A 12,389-nucleotide genomic window follows, 5' to 3' on the forward strand; every position below is an offset into this window, starting at 1 on the left:
GGATCTCGTGTGTGGCAGCAGCAGAGCAGCTGCCGGGGCGGCGCTACTCACTTGAAGTACTCGGCGGGCTTGCGGCAGTCCCCGTGCTTGAGGATCTCGTGTGTGGCAGCAGCAGAGCAGCTGCCGGGGCGGCGCTACTCACTTGAAGTACTCGGCGGGCTTGCGGCAGTCCCCGTGCTTGAGGATCTCGTGTGTGGCAGCAGCAGAGCAGCTGCCGGGGCGGCGCTACTCACTTGAAGTACTCGGCGGGCTTGCGGCAGTCCCCGTGCTTGAGGATCTCGTGTGTGGCAGCAGCAGAGCAGCTGCCGGGGCGGCGCTACTCACTTGAAGTACTCGGCGGGCTTGCGGCAGTCCCCGTGCTTGAGGATCTCGTGTGTGGCAGCAGCAGAGCAGCTGCCGGGGCGGCGCTACTCACTTGAAGTACTCGGCGGGCTTGCGGCAGTCCCCGTGCTTGAGGATCTCGTGTGTGGCAGCAGCAGAGCAGCTGCCGGGGCGGCGCTACTCACTTGAAGTACTCGGCGGGCTTGCGGCAGTCCCCGTGCTTGAGGATCTCGTGTGTGGCAGCAGCAGAGCAGCTGCCGGGGCGGCGCTACTCACTTGAAGTACTCGGCGGGCTTGCGGCAGTCCCCGTGCTTGAGGATCTCGTGTGTGGCAGCAGCAGAGCAGCTGCCGGGGCGGCGCTACTCACTTGAAGTACTCGGCGGGCTTGCGGCAGTCCCCGTGCTTGAGGATCTCGTGTGTGGCAGCAGCAGAGCAGCTGCCGGGGCGGCGCTACTCACTTGAAGTACTCGGCGGGCTTGCGGCAGTCCCCGTGCTTGAGGATCTCGTGTGTGGCAGCAGCAGAGCAGCTGCCGGGGCGGCGCTACTCACTTGAAGTACTCGGCGGGCTTGCGGCAGTCCCCGTGCTTGAGGATCTCGTGTGTGGCAGCAGCAGAGCAGCTGCCGGGGCGGCGCTACTCACTTGAAGTACTCGGCGGGCTTGCGGCAGTCCCCGTGCTTGAGGATCTCGTGTGTGGCAGCAGCAGAGCAGCTGCCGGGGCGGCGCTACTCACTTGAAGTACTCGGCGGGCTTGCGGCAGTCCCCGTGCTTGAGGATCTCGTGTGTGGCAGCAGCAGAGCAGCTGCCGGGGCGGCGCTACTCACTTGAAGTACTCGGCGGGCTTGCGGCAGTCCCCGTGCTTGAGGATCTCGTGTGTGGCAGCAGCAGAGCAGCTGCCGGGGCGGCGCTACTCACTTGAAGTACTCGGCGGGCTTGCGGCAGTCCCCGTGCTTGAGGATCTCGTGTGTGGCAGCAGCAGAGCAGCTGCCGGGGCGGCGCTACTCACTTGAAGTACTCGGCGGGCTTGCGGCAGTCCCCGTGCTTGAGGATCTCGTGTGTGGCAGCAGCAGAGCAGCTGCCGGGGCGGCGCTACTCACTTGAAGTACTCGGCGGGCTTGCGGCAGTCCCCGTGCTTGAGGATCTCGTGTGTGGCAGCAGCAGAGCAGCTGCCGGGGCGGCGCTACTCACTTGAAGTACTCGGCGGGCTTGCGGCAGTCCCCGTGCTTGAGGATCTCGTGTGTGGCAGCAGCAGAGCAGCTGCCGGGGCGGCGCTACTCACTTGAAGTACTCGGCGGGCTTGCGGCAGTCCCCGTGCTTGAGGATCTCGTGTGTGGCAGCAGCAGAGCAGCTGCCGGGGCGGCGCTACTCACTTGAAGTACTCGGCGGGCTTGCGGCAGTCCCCGTGCTTGAGGATCTCGTGTGTGGCAGCAGCAGAGCAGCTGCCGGGGCGGCGCTACTCACTTGAAGTACTCGGCGGGCTTGCGGCAGTCCCCGTGCTTGAGGATCTCGTGTGTGGCAGCAGCAGAGCAGCTGCCGGGGCGGCGCTACTCACTTGAAGTACTCGGCGGGCTTGCGGCAGTCCCCGTGCTTGAGGATCTCGTGTGTGGCAGCAGCAGAGCAGCTGCCGGGGCGGCGCTACTCACTTGAAGTACTCGGCGGGCTTGCGGCAGTCCCCGTGCTTGAGGATCTCGTGTGTGGCAGCAGCAGAGCAGCTGCCGGGGCGGCGCTACTCACTTGAAGTACTCGGCGGGCTTGCGGCAGTCCCCGTGCTTGAGGATCTCGTGTGTGGCAGCAGCAGAGCAGCTGCCGGGGCGGCGCTACTCACTTGAAGTACTCGGCGGGCTTGCGGCAGTCCCCGTGCTTGAGGATCTCGTGTGTGGCAGCAGCAGAGCAGCTGCCGGGGCGGCGCTACTCACTTGAAGTACTCGGCGGGCTTGCGGCAGTCCCCGTGCTTGAGGATCTCGTGTGTGGCAGCAGCAGAGCAGCTGCCGGGGCGGCGCTACTCACTTGAAGTACTCGGCGGGCTTGCGGCAGTCCCCGTGCTTGAGGATCTCGTGTGTGGCAGCAGCAGAGCAGCTGCCGGGGCGGCGCTACTCACTTGAAGTACTCGGCGGGCTTGCGGCAGTCCCCGTGCTTGAGGATCTCGTGTGTGGCAGCAGCAGAGCAGCTGCCGGGGCGGCGCTACTCACTTGAAGTACTCGGCGGGCTTGCGGCAGTCCCCGTGCTTGAGGATCTCGTGTGTGGCAGCAGCAGAGCAGCTGCCGGGGCGGCGCTACTCACTTGAAGTACTCGGCGGGCTTGCGGCAGTCCCCGTGCTTGAGGATCTCGTGTGTGGCAGCAGCAGAGCAGCTGCCGGGGCGGCGCTACTCACTTGAAGTACTCGGCGGGCTTGCGGCAGTCCCCGTGCTTGAGGATCTCGTGTGTGGCAGCAGCAGAGCAGCTGCCGGGGCGGCGCTACTCACTTGAAGTACTCGGCGGGCTTGCGGCAGTCCCCGTGCTTGAGGATCTCGTGTGTGGCAGCAGCAGAGCAGCTGCCGGGGCGGCGCTACTCACTTGAAGTACTCGGCGGGCTTGCGGCAGTCCCCGTGCTTGAGGATCTCGTGTGTGGCAGCAGCAGAGCAGCTGCCGGGGCGGCGCTACTCACTTGAAGTACTCGGCGGGCTTGCGGCAGTCCCCGTGCTTGAGGATCTCGTGTGTGGCAGCAGCAGAGCAGCTGCCGGGGCGGCGCTACTCACTTGAAGTACTCGGCGGGCTTGCGGCAGTCCCCGTGCTTGAGGATCTCGTGTGTGGCAGCAGCAGAGCAGCTGCCGGGGCGGCGCTACTCACTTGAAGTACTCGGCGGGCTTGCGGCAGTCCCCGTGCTTGAGGATCTCGTGTGTGGCAGCAGCAGAGCAGCTGCCGGGGCGGCGCTACTCACTTGAAGTACTCGGCGGGCTTGCGGCAGTCCCCGTGCTTGAGGATCTCGTGTGTGGCAGCAGCAGAGCAGCTGCCGGGGCGGCGCTACTCACTTGAAGTACTCGGCGGGCTTGCGGCAGTCCCCGTGCTTGAGGATCTCGTGTGTGGCAGCAGCAGAGCAGCTGCCGGGGCGGCGCTACTCACTTGAAGTACTCGGCGGGCTTGCGGCAGTCCCCGTGCTTGAGGATCTCGTGTGTGGCAGCAGCAGAGCAGCTGCCGGGGCGGCGCTACTCACTTGAAGTACTCGGCGGGCTTGCGGCAGTCCCCGTGCTTGAGGATCTCGTGTGTGGCAGCAGCAGAGCAGCTGCCGGGGCGGCGCTACTCACTTGAAGTACTCGGCGGGCTTGCGGCAGTCCCCGTGCTTGAGGATCTCGTGTGTGGCAGCAGCAGAGCAGCTGCCGGGGCGGCGCTACTCACTTGAAGTACTCGGCGGGCTTGCGGCAGTCCCCGTGCTTGAGGATCTCGTGTGTGGCAGCAGCAGAGCAGCTGCCGGGGCGGCGCTACTCACTTGAAGTACTCGGCGGGCTTGCGGCAGTCCCCGTGCTTGAGGATCTCGTGTGTGGCAGCAGCAGAGCAGCTGCCGGGGCGGCGCTACTCACTTGAAGTACTCGGCGGGCTTGCGGCAGTCCCCGTGCTTGAGGATCTCGTGTGTGGCAGCAGCAGAGCAGCTGCCGGGGCGGCGCTACTCACTTGAAGTACTCGGCGGGCTTGCGGCAGTCCCCGTGCTTGAGGATCTCGTGTGTGGCAGCAGCAGAGCAGCTGCCGGGGCGGCGCTACTCACTTGAAGTACTCGGCGGGCTTGCGGCAGTCCCCGTGCTTGAGGATCTCGTGTGTGGCAGCAGCAGAGCAGCTGCCGGGGCGGCGCTACTCACTTGAAGTACTCGGCGGGCTTGCGGCAGTCCCCGTGCTTGAGGATCTCGTGTGTGGCAGCAGCAGAGCAGCTGCCGGGGCGGCGCTACTCACTTGAAGTACTCGGCGGGCTTGCGGCAGTCCCCGTGCTTGAGGATCTCGTGTGTGGCAGCAGCAGAGCAGCTGCCGGGGCGGCGCTACTCACTTGAAGTACTCGGCGGGCTTGCGGCAGTCCCCGTGCTTGAGGATCTCGTGTGTGGCAGCAGCAGAGCAGCTGCCGGGGCGGCGCTACTCACTTGAAGTACTCGGCGGGCTTGCGGCAGTCCCCGTGCTTGAGGATCTCGTGTGTGGCAGCAGCAGAGCAGCTGCCGGGGCGGCGCTACTCACTTGAAGTACTCGGCGGGCTTGCGGCAGTCCCCGTGCTTGAGGATCTCGTGTGTGGCAGCAGCAGAGCAGCTGCCGGGGCGGCGCTACTCACTTGAAGTACTCGGCGGGCTTGCGGCAGTCCCCGTGCTTGAGGATCTCGTGTGTGGCAGCAGCAGAGCAGCTGCCGGGGCGGCGCTACTCACTTGAAGTACTCGGCGGGCTTGCGGCAGTCCCCGTGCTTGAGGATCTCGTGTGTGGCAGCAGCAGAGCAGCTGCCGGGGCGGCGCTACTCACTTGAAGTACTCGGCGGGCTTGCGGCAGTCCCCGTGCTTGAGGATCTCGTGTGTGGCAGCAGCAGAGCAGCTGCCGGGGCGGCGCTACTCACTTGAAGTACTCGGCGGGCTTGCGGCAGTCCCCGTGCTTGAGGATCTCGTGTGTGGCAGCAGCAGAGCAGCTGCCGGGGCGGCGCTACTCACTTGAAGTACTCGGCGGGCTTGCGGCAGTCCCCGTGCTTGAGGATCTCGTGTGTGGCAGCAGCAGAGCAGCTGCCGGGGCGGCGCTACTCACTTGAAGTACTCGGCGGGCTTGCGGCAGTCCCCGTGCTTGAGGATCTCGTGTGTGGCAGCAGCAGAGCAGCTGCCGGGGCGGCGCTACTCACTTGAAGTACTCGGCGGGCTTGCGGCAGTCCCCGTGCTTGAGGATCTCGTGTGTGGCAGCAGCAGAGCAGCTGCCGGGGCGGCGCTACTCACTTGAAGTACTCGGCGGGCTTGCGGCAGTCCCCGTGCTTGAGGATCTCGTGTGTGGCAGCAGCAGAGCAGCTGCCGGGGCGGCGCTACTCACTTGAAGTACTCGGCGGGCTTGCGGCAGTCCCCGTGCTTGAGGATCTCGTGTGTGGCAGCAGCAGAGCAGCTGCCGGGGCGGCGCTACTCACTTGAAGTACTCGGCGGGCTTGCGGCAGTCCCCGTGCTTGAGGATCTCGTGTGTGGCAGCAGCAGAGCAGCTGCCGGGGCGGCGCTACTCACTTGAAGTACTCGGCGGGCTTGCGGCAGTCCCCGTGCTTGAGGATCTCGTGTGTGGCAGCAGCAGAGCAGCTGCCGGGGCGGCGCTACTCACTTGAAGTACTCGGCGGGCTTGCGGCAGTCCCCGTGCTTGAGGATCTCGTGTGTGGCAGCAGCAGAGCAGCTGCCGGGGCGGCGCTACTCACTTGAAGTACTCGGCGGGCTTGCGGCAGTCCCCGTGCTTGAGGATCTCGTGTGTGGCAGCAGCAGAGCAGCTGCCGGGGCGGCGCTACTCACTTGAAGTACTCGGCGGGCTTGCGGCAGTCCCCGTGCTTGAGGATCTCGTGTGTGGCAGCAGCAGAGCAGCTGCCGGGGCGGCGCTACTCACTTGAAGTACTCGGCGGGCTTGCGGCAGTCCCCGTGCTTGAGGATCTCGTGTGTGGCAGCAGCAGAGCAGCTGCCGGGGCGGCGCTACTCACTTGAAGTACTCGGCGGGCTTGCGGCAGTCCCCGTGCTTGAGGATCTCGTGTGTGGCGAGCAGCAGCTGCTCGCAGCGCTCGGGCGGCGCGGAGCCGCCGTCCAGCTGGCAGAGCGCCTCCAGCACCTCCGTCTCCCGGAGACCACCTGGATAACACAATATACAGGTTAAGACATTTAGGAGATCATGCCCGAACAGCGGCCGTGTTTCAACAGTCTCGATTTGGAGGTATATATGCAAGATATTGAGAAAACTTCGATAGCGTGATTCAGAAGCGCCATCATGAAGTCACAACTAGTTTCAGAAGCACCACCTCTAGACTTTCTCTCCCTTCATCTCTCTCTCTCACAAACACACACTCTCTCCCTCTAATTACAACTATAATAATTGGTCATTTAAATTTAATGGCAAATAAAAAACACTTTTAATCAACAAAGCTTTAAACCAGCGACGGGTACAAAATGTCCGTACGTCATGCAACATTTCTTAAACCTATGACGTCATACTTCCTAAAACAAATATTTGAGTCAAATAATCGCAAAAAATACTTACATTTGGTAATAATGAAGCCATTCTCGTCCATCTCGTATGGTTTCATTTTGTCGCTGGAAAAAACCAAACAAAATCGTGTATTAAGATAAATCCGGCTCGAAGGACCATATCCAAACCAAATTCGTTTTGTCATATTTTTTGTTACATAATGTTGATCTTTAAAAATCAGGGAATCATAGGACAATATATAAGGACAAATACATTTTCAGCACATCACAGCATTATTTTATTCTTAAACTCTATTCTTTACCTATCTCAAAGACAGTCCATATTTAAAAAAAAAACATTCTTCACACACTTTGAAGAAAAAAAGAAACAAATCTGGTTCAAAGGATCATATAAAAAAAAACATTTTCATAGATTTTTTTTTAAATATTCTCCAATGACAATGTATTACCCATGTGTATGCGCATAATCGTGTCTAGTCGGTCCCGGGGAGGACTCCTTCGTGCTGATCGCCTCTTCCGAGCTCTCCGCTGACGCCGCGCGGACTAGGGCCTCTCTGGATATACAAACAGACACTTTATTAACTATAAATTATGATTCCTTATTGGGCCTTGGGCAGGGGTCGGCAACCTTTTCAATCGGAAGAGTCAAAAATTACAATTTACAAAATTTCTAAGTTTTTAAAGAGCCCTAAAAATATTTCTCAGCAATAATAAAAAGTACTTGCATAGATAAAGTTTTTTAACACAAAAATATATTTTTATTTTTGTGTTAAAAACGAAGAAACGAAGTAAGAACAAATTTATTTTTTATTAATAAATGAAATCATATTCGCGAATGGAACTAATGAGCCGCAGCTTCACATCGAAAAAGCTACCTGTCTTAGAGTATCAAACCTTTGAAACCCCACGGGTTTTCAAACCCTAAGGGACAATCTTTTTTTATTTGCTTTGATTATTCAGCCCTATTTAGGACATACAGTTCATTTTATACCCAATAAAAAAAATATACTTTTCCTCAATGTTGACAATTTTAAATTTTGAATAGACATATTGAAAAATTTAAAGCAAACTTTATTTTAAGTATTAGGTCAGTAAATGTATATTATTTGAAATAATAGACAGACATGCAATATTTATTAATTTATACTGCGTTTTTGTATTTTGCTAAATAAAATAGTTTTCTTTCTTTCCTTCAATTCAATTCAATTCCGTTTATTAGCAAGAACATTGTGTAAAATTACATATTTTTTGTCCTACTCATTCGGGCAAAATCAGGTATAGGAAATTTCTTTCATCTGTGCTAATTTACTAGTATAATTAATGATATTATTGTAATTTTTTTTTTATAATATAAGGGTATCAGACGAGCATGCAGTCCACCTAATGGTAAGTGGCTACTGCTGCCCATGGACATCTGTAATCAACCCCAGATACGATTACATATTCCTACCTGAGGTCAGCCACAGATGCGCCGCTACCCCTGAGGACTAAGCTGGAACGCCTCGGAAAAGTCTGTCTCCCTTACCACACCCTTCAAACCGGAACACAGCAGCGCCTAACACTGCTGTTATTAGGTAGAAATAGGTGTGGCGGTGGTGCCGCCGGAGCCGAATACTCACGCGTTGCAATGTCCGTTCGGTACCCCGTTGAGGCCCTTGTTGGAGAGCGTGACGTCAGACATCTGGCTGATGCCGGAGTCCTTGCTCGACATGTGGTTCGCGCACTCCGCTGAAACAAACACACAATATACATAGATTATTAAAGATTACTCACTCCTAACAAGAAAATGTACCCAGTTTTGAGAATTGAAATAGTTGTGTAAAAAAGTTTTGCCACGTCTCCGTGCTAAAATATCCCTAAAATATTTGAAATAATTATTTATTTATTATGTAAATTACGCAGTATTAGTTATTTATTCGTAAATTTTCTCTAAAAATATTTTTATTTGTCAAGAATTTAAAAAAAAGAACTTACTAATAAGCCATTTGTGGCTTCATTCAATTTCAAGGCGGCGAAGTATCTTTACTAATCTATGACAATATATTATTACCATATGCTATCGCCATCGCCCAGGGTCGACTGGCAGAAACTAACCCCTAGCTTAAGGTGTACAAAAATAAATAACACTAAATAAATAAATAATCGAATATAGTAGCAGTTTATAATTATGGTCTCTACTAGTGTTTTACCGTTACGTTTATAATACTAACCGTTGGAGTGTTGAGCTGTGTACGTGTGTATCTCAGAAGTGGTCTTACGTATATGTGAATATACGTCTTCGGCGTTCGCAGAGTTCGACGTGGCACTCGAAGTACGGGGTTGAGGGCTCTCGCTGTCCGCTAGAGGATGGAAACATTGACGAATTAATGCAATAGACTCAACATTAAATATATTTTGATGAATGAGTAAAATTTTTTTGGTAAATTATTTTTCATTCTCTAAAAATATATTTATTTTACTTATTATTCCAACACTTTGATATCGTGTCGTGACCGCTATAGGAAGACAAATAAAAAACACAACAAAAACAGAACAAAAATCTCAATTTGAATCAGAAAATGAAACCCGTAATGCAATTTTTTATATGCATGTTATCAAATAATTAAATGTTATTTTAATTCCTATGACTCTTTTGATTTAAGTTCTCTGTGAATTTAAGTTTCTTTATTTCTCACTAGCTGACCCGGCAAACTTTGTACCGCCTCAAAATTTATTTATCAAATATATTTCATATAAAATATAGCCTATGTTACTCGTAGATAATGTAGCTTTCGAATGGTGAAAGAATTTTTAAAATTGGTCCAGTAGTTTTGGAGCCTATTCATTACAACCAAACAAACAAACAAAGTATTCTTCTTTATAATATTAGCGTAGAAAAAGGATTTTTTTGAGTGTAGCTAATAACACTATTTTATGGAGATAACATGCGTGGACTGAAATAAAAATATATTATTATTATATAACATTTAATATAACAGAAGGTGATAGAACCCTTTGTGGTTCGACTCCGGCGGCACCACCGCCACACCTATTTCTACCTAATAACAGCAGTGTTAGGCGCAGCTGTGTTCTGGTTTGAAGGGTGTGGTAAGGGAGACAGACTTTTCCGAGGCATTCCAGCTTAGTCCTCAGGGGTAGCGGCGCATCTGTGGCCGACCTCAGGTAGGAATATCTAATCCTATCTGGGGTTGATTACAGATGTCCATGGGCGGCAGTAGCCACTTACCATCAGGTGAACTGCATGCTCGTCTGCTACTCTTATATTATAAAAAAAAAACCAAATAAATAAAGGGCTACTAACTGCTTGAGATCCTACGGACATGGTACTTGACTATCGTGTTGACGAAGGCTTGCGTCTCCGCCGGCAGCTCGCTCATCAGCGCCGTGAACTGAAACACAAATCATTCATTATTAATTAGCAAATTAATTAAGACTATCTATCACAACCCAGGAATGGGTCATAATCGTCGTAGAAGCTGCTTATTTATTTATTTTTATATATTTATGTATTTATCGAGGGGTCCGAGGTTCAAATCCCAGGCCCGCACCTCTGATTTTCAAATTTATGTGCGTATTAGAAATTAATTATCACTTGCTTAAACGGTGAAGGAAAACATCGTGAGGAAACCTGCATACCTGAGAGATTTATAAAAAATCTTAAAGGTATGTGAAGTCTACCAATACGCACTTGGCCAGCGCGGTGGACTATGGCCTGATCCTTCTCATTCTGGGAGGAGACCCGTGCCCAGCAGTGGGACAGTAATGGGTTGATGATGATGATTTACGTATTTATAAGACACACCAACAACAGCATTACATAAAATATATCCTTAAGAGTTCTACCGCGTTACATACACATATAAATGAAATGAAATGAAATGAAATATATTTATTTGTATAGTATAACTACGGCACTTACAAATTGTCAGTTACAATATTTTCTTAAACTACTACCGGATCGGAACGCGACCTCTACTGAGAAGATCCGGTAAGAAACTCAGCGGGTTTGTGTTTTTTTTTTAATAATAATTATTCTCTTTTTTTAATGCCATCATTTTTACAAAACACACACACGCACAAATGTCGCAATACATCGTACTCACTGGCACAGGCTAACGCTCGTACACACCTCACCCACACGCACACAATGACATACACAATTATACATGCAGAGAAAGATAAATACAAGCATATCCAACATAATGATGTCAAGGTAAATTCATAAATAGGTAACACAGAGAGTTCCACCACAACATGTATATATATCCTTATCCTTAGTAATATTATAAATCTGAAAGTAACTCTGTCTGTCTGTCGGTCTGGTTGTCTCTTCTTCACGCCCAAACCACTGAACCGATTTTAATGAAATTTTGTACAAAGATAGTCTGAGACCCGAGAAAGGACATAGGATAGTTTTTATCCCGGAAATCCCACCTAAGATCTAAGATCGATTAATCGGAGAATCGATCTTTTGGACCCAAAACATCGATTATTTTAATCGATATTAGTAAGGATTGAATCGTAAACTATGCATTTAATCAAGTGATGATCTTTAACAAAGGTAAAGGTACAAATTTTCAGTTTTATAGATGTTAGTATGTTATATTCTTTTCTTTTAAACGCGGGCGAAGCCGCGCGATAAAACTAGTAAGCCTATAAAAATAAAACACCCCTTCGCCCCTCTAACGAACACACACGCGTCACACTTACCGACACACACACTGCATTAGTTAGTTATCACGTGTCACACATACACATAGTCTCTCTCATACATATATAAACACACACACCGCTCCTCCTCTACATATACACACTAACCTCCTCCCTCCCTCACCTTACACACACACACGCACACACACACACACGCACACACACACACACACACACACACACACACACACACACACGCACACACACACACACGTCGCAACACATAATACTCACCGGCACAGGATTACAATCGTATAGGAAAGCTAATGCCTTCCTGGCGAACACTCTCACTTCGACGGCGCGAGGATCCGCCGCCAGCGCCGCCACCTTGACCAGCGCTCGACCCGCTACACCGGTGGCACCACCTATATAAATACATCGATATTAATAAACACATTGCACAGGGTCTATTGTTCAAATATATATACAGGGTGAATTTTTAAAACGGGCCTTCAGGGCCAAATCCGAAACTATAAGGATTAGCGAAAAATGCTGAAAGTTACGAGGCCGATTTTGATAAAAAATAAAACTGCATCATTAGTTTTTTAAAATATTTTTTCCCTTAGCCGGGAATCGAACGAGTTCATTTTGAAAAAAATGACACCTCTATATTATTTCACTATCTGATAGTGTCACTTATAAGGATCAAATTCTGGGAAGTAATGTTATGTGACAAATTAAAGGAAAAGGATTTTTTTTAAGAAAATACATATTTTTCCATACATTGCCAGCTTTGTATGAGAGCTCTTTTTACACTCCACTTGAAGAGCCCCATGTCATAATGTCTACTTTTTTTACTATATGCCTAAATAGTAAGTATCTGAATTTATCGGTGAAAAACAAAACTTTTATTGTTCTTAAATTCTTAAATATTTCCTTTCTTGCTTATTCCAAGGATATCTCCACGTCCTCTATTTTTACTTCCCCCCTATCCCTCCCCTTATATATCGATGCAGTAAGTATGACGCCCAGTAGCACACATCACTTCCGTCTAAGCTAAAAGTACTTAAATTTATTATTTTCCTCAAAACCACCCCAACTACCCCTCTTATGAACCCTCACTCACCGTGCAACGCCACCGACAGCGTATTGGGTGTGCAGTAGTCCTGCGCGAGATCCGCTAAGAACCTCAGCGCCGCAGCCTTCGTCTTCGCCGTCGGGGCCGTCGCGCCGTCCGCCAGGAACCTGTAAGAGAGGGGTTTTATAATATAGGA

At 51.4% G+C, this 12,389-nt stretch overlaps 1 protein-coding gene across 1 annotated transcript in view; it reads right to left on the bottom strand.

The window, feature by feature from the left end:
* chb (CLIP-associating protein) overlaps positions 1–12,389 on the bottom strand; it is a 75,417-nt gene that overhangs the window by 12,350 nt on the left and 50,678 nt on the right. The window contains exons 26-33 of the mRNA XM_073081476.1: positions 12,242–12,360; positions 11,410–11,540; positions 9,767–9,854; positions 8,676–8,804; positions 8,085–8,193; positions 6,915–7,019; positions 6,518–6,570; positions 5,967–6,111 (exon numbers count right to left, since the gene is read on the bottom strand). Coding sequence (XP_072937577.1) covers positions 5,967–6,111; positions 6,518–6,570; positions 6,915–7,019; positions 8,085–8,193; positions 8,676–8,804; positions 9,767–9,854; positions 11,410–11,540; positions 12,242–12,360 — 879 coding nt within the window. The remainder of the gene's footprint in view (positions 1–5,966; positions 6,112–6,517; positions 6,571–6,914; positions 7,020–8,084; positions 8,194–8,675; positions 8,805–9,766; positions 9,855–11,409; positions 11,541–12,241; positions 12,361–12,389) is intronic.

This window comes from Epargyreus clarus, unplaced genomic scaffold, assembly GCF_041222505.1.
Source record: "Epargyreus clarus isolate Ecla_fem2 unplaced genomic scaffold, WU_Ecla_fem_2.2 ptg000016l, whole genome shotgun sequence".
In the NCBI taxonomy this organism is placed as follows: domain Eukaryota; kingdom Metazoa; phylum Arthropoda; class Insecta; order Lepidoptera; family Hesperiidae; genus Epargyreus; species Epargyreus clarus.